The sequence below is a fragment of the Bos indicus x Bos taurus genome, chromosome 28 (assembly GCF_003369695.1).
Source record: "Bos indicus x Bos taurus breed Angus x Brahman F1 hybrid chromosome 28, Bos_hybrid_MaternalHap_v2.0, whole genome shotgun sequence".
NCBI lineage: Eukaryota > Metazoa > Chordata > Mammalia > Artiodactyla > Bovidae > Bos > Bos indicus x Bos taurus.
Window position 1 is genome coordinate 40,410,781 of NC_040103.1, and position 13,432 is coordinate 40,424,212.

Genomic DNA, 13,432 nt, shown 5'->3' on the forward strand with positions numbered 1-13,432 from the left:
ATTAAAGTTATTGGCACAGGAAGTTGTTACCTATTTGAAGTTTCCTGGTATGAAGGGTGAGAATAATAAAGATAGAACATAGTTTCATTTATTAAAAGCAACTAAAGGCATGAAAAAATAATATTTTAAGCACAAAAAATGTCACCTTAGGAACAGAAATGCTGTCTCTTTTATTGGGTTCATAGCCAGGGAAGGTCAGTTAAAATATTTTGAACTTTTACCTAATCTTGTCTTCTCTTGTTTATCTATCTAAACTTTTATCTAAGCTAGGAGAGCAAAAGAAGGCTTTTGTTAAGACATAGATGCTAATTTATGAGCATATTCCTGTGGGAGTGAAAGGTAAGGAGCTAACCGCTTAGTCTTGGAAGCATAAGGTCACATAGAGACCCGAGTTCCCCAGGGGCCTGTCCCGCCCCCCATGGTGATTAAGTGAGACCACAGACCAGAGGAGCTGAGCATTCCTGCCATGTGACCAAGGCCTTTAGGGCCCGTGGTCTTTTCTTCCTTCATGTGCCATTTGTCTCCTTTCAGAGCTTGAAAAGACAGGATTAAGTATCGAATTTGTTTCACCTTGGTAAGATTTAGAATGATTTAGAATGTAAGAACTGAGTCGCTTTTTCTTAAGTAAATAGAACACTTTGGGATTCCTGTCTAGATCCATCTGTCTGTTCAGATAATCTGGGAATGCCTGAGGGTTCTATGCCTCCCCGCCCCCAGTCTCTCAAGCCTGCACTCAACATTGGCGAAGCCTCTCATTGGTGCAGGGACAGAAGGACAAGAGCCAGACCGGCTCCTTTCAGTTTCCAAAAGCTGAGATTTTGATTATGAAAACCAAACTCCTGGGGTCAGACCTGTTTGGCCCAAGGCTGCCAGGAGGCTGTTTCTCCCCCAAAGGCCTAAAGGTCAGAGGGGAACTTTGTGATGCAAAGAAGTGGGACTGGAGACCATATGACTCTGGAGGTGCAAGGGCCACACTGGTGATCCCAGGGTCATAGCAATGACTGGGTATATGGATATTCACTGGAAAATGGTACCCCAGACCACCTGAGGGTCAAATATTGAAAAGCCAAGCTATAGGGCCTCAAAGCATGACAGAGCCTTAACCCTAAGGCCAAAGCACAGGGAAGCAACTTCTCCGAGATCGGAGTGGGTGTAGATCTGAGTGAAGAAACAAAATCACTCAACTCTTAAAAGGGTGCTCATCCCACAAGGCTGTGGGGACACTTCCCTATGTAACGTGTCCTGGTTCTCTCTAGGCGTTTCCAGCAGGAAACTGTCCAGCCAACCAAGCACTAGAATCGCTTCTCAGCCTGTCCCTCGGGTTGCTGCCCAGCTGAGAGGCGTGCTCTGCATGCACACTGGGTGAGGGGATGCGCCTCCACTCCCAGGCATGTTTGAGAGCCACTTGGCCTGAGAAACTTCTCACAGCAGTCCACACCAAGGGGACAGAGTATAGCTGGTGCCCAAGAACACACAGATAGCATTTCTTCACCCCAGAGAAGAAGAGGGTAGGGAGCAAAGCCAAGTTTTATTATTAAACAACTTTAATCCAAATGCTGATTATTATTTGCAGTGTCTGAAGGCACAAAATATACCTAAAATGTATGGAATAGTCTAAACAGAGTTATAAATCCAAAGAGCAAAGCATGAAGGAAAAAAAAAAAAAAAAAAAGATACATTCTGAGCCGACACAGAAATCTGAGTTGGGAGGAATTTTTTTCTAGAGAACTTGCTTGAGTATCAGCCATTTCCCCTCATGCCAGGGATAGGATTTTTTTTTAAATTACATAAACATGGCGAGGAATAATACCATGAGTTGTTTAGATTTTTTTTTATAAGCAAAATACCTTTCCTTTAAAGATCCACTTGTTCTCATTCTCTCTCTCTTTCACACACACACACACACACACACACCCCAGCACTCTCCTCTCCCTGACACCCATTCAAAGCAAACTGCCCAAGAAGACACCCATGGTATACTCCAGAAGACAGGTCATTTCAGGGAAAATAAAAACAGACTTGAGCGTGAAATAAGGCAGTGAGACCAGAATTTGATTAAGAAAATAGAGAAATATATATATGAAAAAATTGACCATCCAGGGAAGGCCCCCTCAAAGTGCTGATGGGAAGAACATGAAGTCTGTTCTGCCCCAGGATTACTGTAGCCCACCTAAGCTTCCCCGCTTGCATGCACCCGGCTGCAAACTCTACGCGCTCTGATTAGAGGAATGTCAATGGATTGTCTTGGTAGCACGAGTATCAGGCCATTCGCAGCATCCAGAGATAAATAACATAATTATAAACACTCCCCTCCCAGGGTGCTTTTAGCTGACTCTGATGCAGCCGTTCCTTACTGCTCAATCATGTCACACGGGACTTTGGGAAAGAAATCAATCCCAGGCTACTTATCAGCTTCATAAATACATCTCTGGAGTAACTCCACAGGGCTATAGGAGAGGCAATCAATAGGACTTTGTATTTCTCCAGGACCACAGACCCCAGCTCTCAGCCCCGCCCCCATTACTGCTGGGGGAGGGAGCCCCGCCCTTCTTGGTGCCAGATGTGGGGTGTGTTCAGCACCATGGCAGGTTAGGAAAGCAGAATCACCTTTGTCTTCAGAAGAAAAAGATCTAAAGTTACATATAGTTACATACAGCTTAGCGCACTTGAATGACTGCTTCTAGAGTCATTTCTTCTCCCTGATTCTATAGTTTCATTGTCCCAGACAGGGCAATGGAGGGAAGCAGGTCGTTGGAGCCTGAAGAAACAGAGTTTTCTAACAGGTTTTTCAGCTCGGGGATAGAGCCGGAGAGCTCAGAGACTAGACGATGCCCTCAGCCAGGACAGCCCCTGCCGTGGGCTGGATGACAACCTGAGAGCTTCCGGTTTGGAGCAGGTGCCAAAGCAGGACGTGAAGTCTCATGCTGGGTTTCAGCCCTGTCTGGCAGACTGTCTGCGGGGTTTAAGACCCAGAGACATCCTTTCACTTTGGAGCTTCTTCTCTGGAGGCTGGGAGTTACTTATCCCGCATCACAAAAGTCACACTGTTCTTTCTGTAAGAGCCAAGGCTTCCTCTTACCTGCACGGACATGGTCCTTTTGATCTATGGTGGGCACTCGCATCCCCTGAGCACGAGTCTGCCCACCTCAGTACCTCTCTCCACTCCTCCAACAGGATGCTTTTACCTGAAAACACAGGCCCACACCCAAGTGAATATTCTCCCCCTACCTGGCTTCTCGCACCCTCCGCCTCACCTGGTCCACACACCAGACCTCACATCTTCCGATCCCCATGGACGAAGCCAAGCCCACCTCTGCTCAGCCTCCCTGAGGCAATGGTGGGACCCACCCTCTTCCTCCCAGATTCCTTGTGGATGCTTCTTATTAAGAAAAGAAAGTCAAACACACACACACGCACACACACACAAGGCCAACAGGATAACCCTAGAACACGTCGGCCTCCAAGTCCTCAGAGTCGGCTGCATCGGCCTGGGTGCTTCTCTTGGGCCCACGGCACACCGCGATGTGAAGTGGGGTGACCAAGAGGACAGCTCCGGTCCCGGGAGCCTCCTCAGTCCCAGGCTGACTGGCACAGTGGATCCCCCTACAGCACAGGGACCCAGGGGTCAGGCCAACGCTGGCTCGAGGCTCACCCTTTATCTACGTGAGAGGAGTAAATGGAAAAAGGCCAGGGGCAGAGGAACACGCAGGAGCCACGAGACAGGGAAGGAGGCAGCGCCCCGGGCTCCTCTAAAGGGACTGGCTGGGCACCTTCCCCTCTCCACCAGCAGGGGGCGTCCTTTTCTGATCACCCCTCCTGCCCTCGCCCTCGGAAAGGCCCAGGAACAGGGGGCTTCTTTGGCACTTCAGAATGATCACAAGTAATTTGCCATTTTATTCATATAGAACAAAATTTACAAAGTCATTCATACAGGTTTTGTTTTTTTTTTTACTGACTTCGAAAATTGGGAATATTCAAAATACACTTTTACCCCACTCCATTCTGTCATTATTTACACGTATATACAAGAAAAATGAAAGAGTCTCTGTGTGTGTGTGTGCGCGCGCACGCGCGCGTGTGTGTGTGGTTTGTGTTGTAGTTTTCTGGTATTAAAAAGCTCTGCTGGTCGGGTGGGTGGATGGGCGGGCAGGAGGGCAGGCGGCGCGGTCAAATGGAGGTGCCGTGGGAGGTGTCCAAGGCCTCCGGAAGGACGCCTCCAGGCACGGGCTGGAAGGACATGGGGATGGGGGTCTTCACGGGGCTCTGGCGGAACAGCCCCCCGTTGGGCGACCTGTGTTTGCACTGCATGGAGGGCATGGTGGCCGAGCTGCTCAGTGGCAGAGGCAGGTTGCTGCTGGGCCCTGATGAGAGTGTCCGGCTGGTGCCGTGGCTGCTTTGCTCCGGCAGGAAGGTGCTGACCGAGAGCTGCGTGTTCTGGTACTCTCGCGTGGGCTCCAAGGCCTGGCTGGGAGCCAGGCCCCCCATCTCCAGGGCCGAGAGCTCAATGGACGCTGGGGAAATCTGCTTGTGAGCAATGTCTTCATCCATTAGACTATTCATGCGCCGATGGACCTGCTCCAGATTCACTTCTTTGTCCTAAGGCAGAGCACAGGAGGAGGGTCAGGCCAAGCCCTAACGGGAGCCCCAGCTGGTTTTCTACAAACTTTGGGAGGCTGGAGACCACAGCTTGCTGGGCAGTAGGGTAAAGCGGGGCCCCATTCCTCCCACCTTCCCCCAACCGCATGGCCAGCCCTCCTTACCTGGAATACCGATAGCCTAGGACACTGCTCCCAGGTAGCAAGGACCCAGCAATGAGGGCTTTGCAGCATTTGCCCCCCCAAATGCATTCTGCTCAGGACCAATCACACCCAGAGGCAACCCTTGGGAGAAGATGCTTTGAACAACTGACAGAAGCAATGGAAGAAAGGAGTCCCATGGAAATAAAAAGGTGTGGTCCTTGAGCCCCTGATATGCCCCATGGATTTGCAATTTAGTGTTTACAATGCTCAAAAGATCTGGTGTGATCATCCCCACTGAACACAAAAGGAGGCTTGGGTTCAGGAAGGTCAATGGCCTCCCTGAGCCATAAGCCCAGTGAGCAGCAGAGGCAGCATGGGAAGCCTGGAGTACACGAAATCTTCAGAGATGCTGGGGAGGGGGCCTGTCCCTGTCTGGAAGCTCATGTGGCTGGGGGCCTGGATGAGGATGGGGCATGGGACGGTGAGGAAAGGGAATTCCCCGGGATCAGCTGTCATTCCTGATATCGTGAAGGTTTGAGGCTGCCGAGATGGGTGACCCTCACAGCTGATTCTCCATGTAGTGAATTGCATACCTCTTTTGCCATAAGGCGGATGGTATCAAGGAAAATATTTTGTTTGTTCAATTATTTATTGGCTTAAGAAACAGAACAAATATCACTGGTATTTTGTCTTCAATGTCAGAATAAGTCAAAGAGGCCAAACTACTTGATAGTTCCTTAAAGACAAAGACTATATATCTACTTCCTCAGTTTCTCCCCAGTGACTTGGGGTACAAAACCAGATGTCCGTGGAAGAGCCATACCAACCCCTCAATGAGGTATTAGAAGCTGCAGTCCCATTTTCAGGCAGCATTAGGGCCTATGTGTCAGGCAAGATTAGTCCCTCCACCTATGCATCCCTGGTGTCAAACTCCAAGAGAAGTACCATGTTGAAGCTTTGCTCCAAAACAGGACATCACAGGCTGTCTAATGCCAGTCTTCATACAGCAGAGAGAGGAACCTGTCCCCTGCTGACCCTTAGGCTCGTTAGGAATAACCATGAGAGGTAAACGCCCTGAATATGATTTCAAATGAAGAAAGAAGGAGCCACACAAACCCAAGGGCCAGTTCAGTGAGTCTCGGGGCTCCTCTAAGGCTGGTTCCCCAGGAAGCGGCAAGCCTGAATAACTGGCATGAGCTCCCCTCTCAGAGGGGAAGTCTAACCCCCATGAAGTCTCATCCCAGGTTTCCTCAGGCAAGGAAGCTGCCTTTGGCGTCCACTCTGTGCTCCCAATGCCCCCTGGCCTGGAGGAGGCAGGGTCACTGCTCTCTCTACCACCTTGTTGAGGTCATGACCAGCACATAGGGCTTGGCTTCTGGTGGGAGATCTACTATCTTCCCCAGAACAATAAATCTGAAAACACTCGAACAACAATGAGGAGCTCATTCCAGGCCATGAAAAAGAGGATAAAGAAAGCCAACTGGTGTGAGGGTGAAGGTACTATGGTGAGGAGATCGGACTGTAGATAGAATTTACATCAGAAATCACTGACATGGTCCCATCAGCAGAGCCAGGATTCCAGCGAACTGAAGCCCCACACAGCAGAGCTCAGCTTGCTGATGCTGGCAGACCAGCTCCAAGTATGGGACACGTCTGGGTGGCAAATGGGTGGAACTGGGGGAAGGGCACTAGGGCTTTACTTAGACTAAATACGGTACATACAACGTCTTTCACGGACTCCTTCAACAGTCTGTAAAATGTTAACAAACCAAATCCAAGTTCTCTTCTTAATTAAGTTAAAGCATGGTTAACCAAGCTCTGTGCTCTCTTGGTCTTTTCCCTGTGTTGTTTATATGCTTCGTTTCCATTTTTGAGTATTTGAGCAAACTCTGGGAGACAGTGAAGGACAGGAAGCCTGGCATGCTGCAGTCTGTGGAGTTGCAAAGAGTCGGACACGACCTGGCGACTGAACAACAACAAACTCTTATGTTAGACACTGGCTGTTTGACAGCCATCAAGCATCAATTCTCCCTTCCCAAGAAGACCTTACTTTATTTTGTTTTGTTTCACTTTCGGGAACTGCTTTTCCCCCACTGGATAACAGTGTGGCTGTTCCCTGTCTACCTGTAGCCAAAAGGCAGGACCATGACCCAGGTAAGGACAAGAGAACTGCATCTGAGTTCTGAACAAAGAGATAAAGAGACAAAGAAGATGTTTGATGGTCCATGACGGCGACAGTTCAAGAAACTTTGCACTGCATGATCCCCCTTCTGGATCTTGCCTCCCAGCTCTCCAGACAAGCCTGGACTTTTGCGCGTTGCCAGGCAGGCTTCTCCAGGCTTCTCACGGCTGCTCTGAGCTCCTGATGAGCTCCTGGTCAGCGTTTTCGTGTGTCAGCCAGTGCACAGCTGTGCTGGTAAATATTTGTATCTACAGGCTATTTGCACTTCAAAATAAATGAAGGACACAAGATAAGTACCAGAAAGCCTGGAAGCTGGAGAAAGTGAAGGAGAATTTCGGTCATTTCTGAAGTTTAATAATACAAACTTCCCTTCTCCCTGCAGCCAGCAAAGCTAGAAGAATAAACAAGCTGAGTGCCTTGGCTGGCAGAGCCTTTAGCTGATGAAGGAAATTGAAGACCAAATAAGTGGTCCTGGGATCACTGGAAGAACTAGTTAGTTGTATAATCTTGCCTTTACTTCCTTTCTATGTTCTTTTCAGGGCTTTAAGAATCCTTTTGAGGATGGAAATAAGTAGTTTAAAAGTAGACTAATTTGGAGTAGGAAGTAAATGTCGTGGTCCCAGCTGTATTCAGTCTGGAATCTGGCCTTAGAGAAGAGCTGGTGGTGGTTTAGTCACTAAGTTGTGTCTGACTCTTGCAAACCTGTGGACTGTAGCCATCAGGCTCCTCTGTCCATGGGATTCTCCAGGCAAGAATACTGGAATGGGTTGCCATTTCCTACTTCAGGGAATCTTCCCAACCCAGGAATCGAACCCAGGGATCCTGCGTTGCAGGTAGATTCTTTAGTGACTGAGCTACAAGGGAAGCCCCCCTTCTCTCTTAGAGAAGAGATCTTGGCCCTTCTTTTCATAGTCAATGGAACACTCAGACAAGACAAGTATTCAGGAGATGCTCCTCACATTGTTGGGGTCTATAGGTAGAGAAGGGATAACTTCCTGCCAAAGAAAGCCAGAGGGAGACAGAGAGTTGAGAACAGGGGAGCCCTCTTACCTATTGCCAGGGAAGCAGAGAAAAGGAGAGCTTTGGGGGAAGACAAACCAACCAACATCTTCCAAAGAAACATTTGTGAACAAACGAGGTCTCTAAGATGAAGTCCTTTAGCAGTGAAGGACAAGGGAGAGGAGGTTTGGTGGGTAGTGTCATAAAAGACGCAGGGCACAGGCACGAGTCTAGCATAATAATCACAGTGCTGAGGGGTCGGCCAGGTAACAGCAAAGCATCTAGACCAGCAGTCCCCAACCTGTTTAGCGCCAGGGACTGGTTTTGTGGAAGACGATTTTTCCCTGGACCAGGGCATGGGGGATGATTTTGGGATGATTCGAGTGCACTGTATTTATTGTACACATTATTTCTATTATTATTACATCGGCTCCACCTCAGATCATCAGGCGTTAGACCCTGGAGGTTGGGGCTCCTGATCTAGACTGCAGAGTGGATGTGGAGAACATCCAATTACCCTAGAGTCAGGATTTTGGAAATAAAGCACTTCAATAAGTAGTATTTTTAAATCCATATTTTTTCCTGCCTCCAATTAAGGACAAATGAAGCCGTTTCAAGGAGGCTGCAAAGCCTGCGGTGGGTCTCGTTTCCACTGAGGCTATTCATTAGCCTATAACCCCTCCACATCAAGACACAGAGAGAATGTCCACTCCGATTGAACAGACTTTCCATGCCGACCTTCCTACTCCAAATGGCAGTCAAGAAATCCATTCCCTCCACACAGGTGGGACTTCATTCTATTCAAAGTCTATTACTGTGGGTAGTGCCTGCTCAGTCACTCAGTCATGACCGACTCTTTGCAACCCCATGGACTATAGCCCACCAGGCTCCTCCCTCCTTGGGATTCCCCAAGCCAGAATACTGGAGTGGGTTGCCATTTCCTACTCCAGGGGATCTTTCTGACCCAGGGATGGAACCTGAGTCTCCTGCATCTCCTACATTGGCAGGAAGATTCTCTACCGGTGCACCCCCTAGGAAGCCCATTACTATTGGCAGACCCAACACAAAGTCACACCTGGAAGAAGAGGGTGCCATCTTGAGCTCCCTACATTGGATGTTTAACTGGACAGGAAAATGAGTAGGCTTCCCTGGTGACTGAGACAGTAAAGAATCTACCTGCAATGTGGGAGACCCGGATTCGAGCCCTGGGTAGGGAAGATATCCTGGAGAAGGAACTGGCAACCCACTCCAGTATCCTTGTCAGGAGAATCCCATGGACAGAGGAGTCTGGTGGGCTACAGTCTACCAAAGAGTCAGACACGACTGAGAGACTAACACACACAAGGCAAATACCTCCCTGGAAAACACATGTGGCCCATTTCTGAGTCTCCCCATATGTTCCATCAGGCATCTGGTTAGGAGGCCAGAGGGGAAGTGCAGACAACGGGAGAAAACCACCTTCTCTGGAAACTCTGAAAACACTGTCTTCTTGGACCAGATTGAGCCCACATGAAGTCATTTCTGGTGCCCTCCTGGCCAAGGAAACAGGAGGCAGACATAATCTGCCTGCTCAAGGAAAGAGGCAGGAGTGATTTGAATAATTATCTATATTTTACACAAAATGGGGCATTCTATTATGTTATGCAAATTCAAATAATGGACTTTTTTATGTGCACTACATCAGTTTACATCCTCATTATCTCAAGGTTTCGGTGTTCAACCAGGTAATGACAGCTGTGGAAAGAGACTCAGAAGCTTGCTGCTGCATTCATTAATTTACTGTAGGTAACTGACCTAGTCAAACAGCCCTGAATAGGACATAAAATTCACTGATGGCATTTATTCATGAATCCTGCTGAATTCCAGCTCTGTGTTGGAATTAAATATGATAGCTCATGCACCAGCAGAGGTTACTGGAGACCCTCTCGCAGGCATTGTCTTGAAGAGACAGAAAGTTCTGTAATTGAGCCGCTGTTCACCAATGTGGAAATAAAACATTGTACTGGAAAACGGTAATTAACTAAACTATCATCTATGTAACAGCAGGTTACACGTGGGACTCATTAGAACCGACTTTATTTGGAGTCCAACAGCTCCTACTTTAAGTTAGGCAGGAACAAAATGGGATTAGGGACTTCCCACGTGACAAGGATGGTTGTAGGAGGTGATCTCCTGTTACCGCAGACCAACCAGGTGGTAAATAAGACTCAACGGACTGGGAGACACACATCATTGTGATCTTCTTAAGTATTGCTCCAAAGAATTGCTCAAGCCTAAAGGACTGGCTGGAAGTTTGAGAGTAATGATTGGGTAAAAGCAAAGAAGCTGGACTTTGAGTCAGTGAAGTGGCCGCAGGGTACGATGGGCAGTCCCTAACTTTTTTGGCACCAGGGCCTGGTTTCATGAAAGACAATTTTTCCATGGATCTGCGGGGAAGCGTTTCAGGACGATTCAAGCTCGTTACATGTACTGTGTACTTTATTTCTATTATTATTACCTTAGCTCCACCTCAGAAATCAGGCATCAGATCCCAGAGGTTGGGGACCCCTGTTTCAGAATGTTGTAGGAAAGAATTCTGGTGAGCTTAATTGCAGATTTTGTAGAGGAGGACCGTGAAAGGAGGGAGTCAATAGACACCTCCCATCATATGTAGTAGCAGCAGGTACACATGGCGTGAAGGGACTTACCGAGGATACACAATTCTGTGATAAATGGAGCACCAGGATGACAGCCACGTGTGCCTGGTTTCAAACCTTGAGTTGTTTTCCACTCAACTTCCCCTTGGCATGACAGTGTAAAGCAGTAGTTTTCCTCCTTGGCAGGCTATCAGAAGCACATGGGCAGCTTCTAGAAATTACAGTTGTCCTCAACTGCCTGATACAACCCTTTGGAGAATGGAGCCCAGGTATCTGTATTTCTAAAAAGCTCCAGGATGGATCACCTCTGATGTGCAGCCAGAACGGAAAGCCATTGATCCAGGTGCAATTACTCTACAGCAGTTTAACATTAATAACGTTTTCTTTATGGGATCCCAGACTGGTTCACTCGTTCAGTAAACACTTTGGAGCTCCTACTACCAGAGGAGCTAATGTTCCTCGTGAAGCATCCATCTCGGCCCCTGGCACATAGAAAGTGCTCGATATTTTATATTCATGACCCTTAATGAGAGGTCTCGCTGTTCCAGAGACTGAGCAAAGTGATGGGAATACAGAGGTGGATAGTGCCAACAGACTTAAAGCAGAGACAGGCAGGTAAACCATCAGTTGTGATTTCGAGTCACACCCAACATGAGTGTATACACAGAGAGGTAAGGAGGCCCATGGTGACGGGCAAGGGGAGGTTTTACAGAGGCGAGTGATGTGTGAGTTGGTTCTGATATACATCCTGGTGTATGCTAAGTGTTCAGTGACCTCTTACTAAAAGGCGCACACGCTCACTTTCTCACCCTCGTGCCAAGAGATCCGATAGTAGCGGTGTAGTCATTGGGCCAGGCTCAACAGTCAGAAGCTCTGAACCCTTCTGGACTGGGGCTAAACCTAATCCCTCTGGGGTTCAGAGGATGTAAATACCTAGCTAGGAGCCAGGATTCTGGCTTAGGAAGAGTCCTCAGTTACACCCTTCATCCCCAAGCCATCCGGAAAAGCCAGGTAGGAACCCCTGCTCCTGCACACTCCTGCTGCCAGGCCCAGAGGCGGACACACAATCCCTATTCCAGTTCTGCCCCTACTACTTCTGAGTCCTGTTTCTCCAGGGACATGGACGCCCTCCTTAAATGTTGTGGAAGAGAATCAAAAGAGTGAAGAAGATAACATGGGAACCTGAGACTCATGTGGGGGCCTTGGGGGAAAAAAAAAAGACCCAGGTTCAGCTTTGAATCCATGGAGTGGGACCTGGGGGTCTATACTTCTAATAGTGCCACAGAGGCGGATCCCAAGTCTGGTTTGGCAAGGCTTCTTGCCTTGCCAACAGAGATGGCAACAACAGAGATGGCAGCCTTCAGACCAATGGCCCACAAGGAGCTGAATCCTGTCCACAACCATGTGAGTGAGCTTGGAAGTGGATCTGGCCCCAGTAGAGCCTTCCGAGGAGACCCCAGCCCTGCTCAACAACTTGATTACATCAAGCGAGAGACCTTGAGACAGAAGACCCAGCTAAACTCCACTTGGGCTCCTGACCCACAGAAACTCTGAACTAAGTATTTCATGTTTTAATCCAATAAAAAGAAAAAGATAACATGTACTTTTCCTGGCATAGAGAAGGTACCCTAAGATGTGACTCCTCTTCCTCACAGCCCTTTCTGCCTATTACAGGGTCCTTGAGAGGGAGCAACCGTTTGGGCACCATCCACAAAGCACATTCCCAAGGGTCAGATGCTGATTAAGGAAATTTATACATCGTCCCTCATTGAGCCTCAGAGCAACACTGTGAGGCTGGCATAAAGGAAGAGGGCAAAGATACAGGAGAGGAAGTCTCTACATGCAGTTGAAGAAGCATTCGAGGATGGAGGTGGGGAAAGGTGTTCATTTGAGGCGAATGTCCCCAGCAACGAATCTCCCCCGGAGAGCAGGAGCACACTGTGGGAGTTTGCAGATAAAAGCCAGCCCGCTGGCCAGGATAGAGGAGCCTGGCTGCTGCTCCACTCCTACTGCCTGGCCCCTGCCCTGCCTCTGTCAGCCCCTGTCTGCAGTGGAAGCAGGGCCTGGGGGAGAGCAGACGCGGCCGGAAGCAACAAGAATTCCAAGCTCCCAGCCCAGTGACAGACGATTCATTCCCCCACTTCTCATATCATCTCTCATTTGTGCAGTTCTCATCTTTATTTCATGAATATTTTATTCTCAGAGCACCAGCTCCACCCCCCCCCATAAATCTACAGGGTGGCTCTTTACTGCATCTGCGGAGCGGGGTGCACTCACCTGCGCTGGATAACTACATAATCGTCTGATTCCTTGGAAAAAAATATGACCTCAAATCCACATGAATATTAAGAGGCTGAACGTACATTACTACTCTTCTCCAAGTAGGTGTCTAAACTCTGAAGACGTCGCGGCATAAGCTGTTAAATACGACCAGGACTCCACCCAAAGACAGGTTTCTGGCTTTTAAGAAATATGGCCAATGGCCCAAAATGAAGCATTCTAGGCTCAAGCAGACACTCTCACCTAATTGCAAATGCTGCTCCATAAAATACAGGCAACCAGTAACACAAAGTAGTTCTGGATTAAATACCATCATTATTTGTCAAAGGTTTTAAATATATGCCTCTAAAATCCGTTGTCTCAACCCCTTTCCTGGTTCCTGTTGCCTGTGATGAGCTATAAAACCTTTGGCCTGGCATCTAGTCCTTTAGAGCAAGTCTCTGCTTTGCACTCTAGCCTCCTCTACTTGAATTTCCTTGCTGATGCCTCAGAGCTCCGGAAGGTATGAAGACTCTGTCTACCCCACGCTGGTCACCCTACCCCAAAGGCAACATCTCCTCTTCAGCTTGAGGATCAGTACTGATCCGTCATCACTC

The 13,432-nt window shown here is 48.4% G+C and overlaps 1 protein-coding gene across 3 annotated transcripts in view; it reads right to left on the reverse strand.

Annotated features, from left to right (window-relative positions):
• Positions 1-3,864: 3,864 nt before the first annotated feature.
• Positions 3,865-13,432, reverse strand: part of GRID1 (glutamate ionotropic receptor delta type subunit 1) — a 686,401-nt gene continuing 676,833 nt past the window's right edge. For 2 of the 3 annotated variants that reach the window (XM_027530481.1, XM_027530480.1), the window contains one exon: positions 3,865-4,596. In XM_027530481.1, the coding sequence (XP_027386282.1) occupies positions 4,168-4,596 (429 nt within the window). In that variant the 3' untranslated portion in view covers positions 3,865-4,167. The remainder of the gene's footprint in view (positions 4,597-13,432) is intronic. The other variant, XM_027530482.1, reaches the window with a different exon arrangement.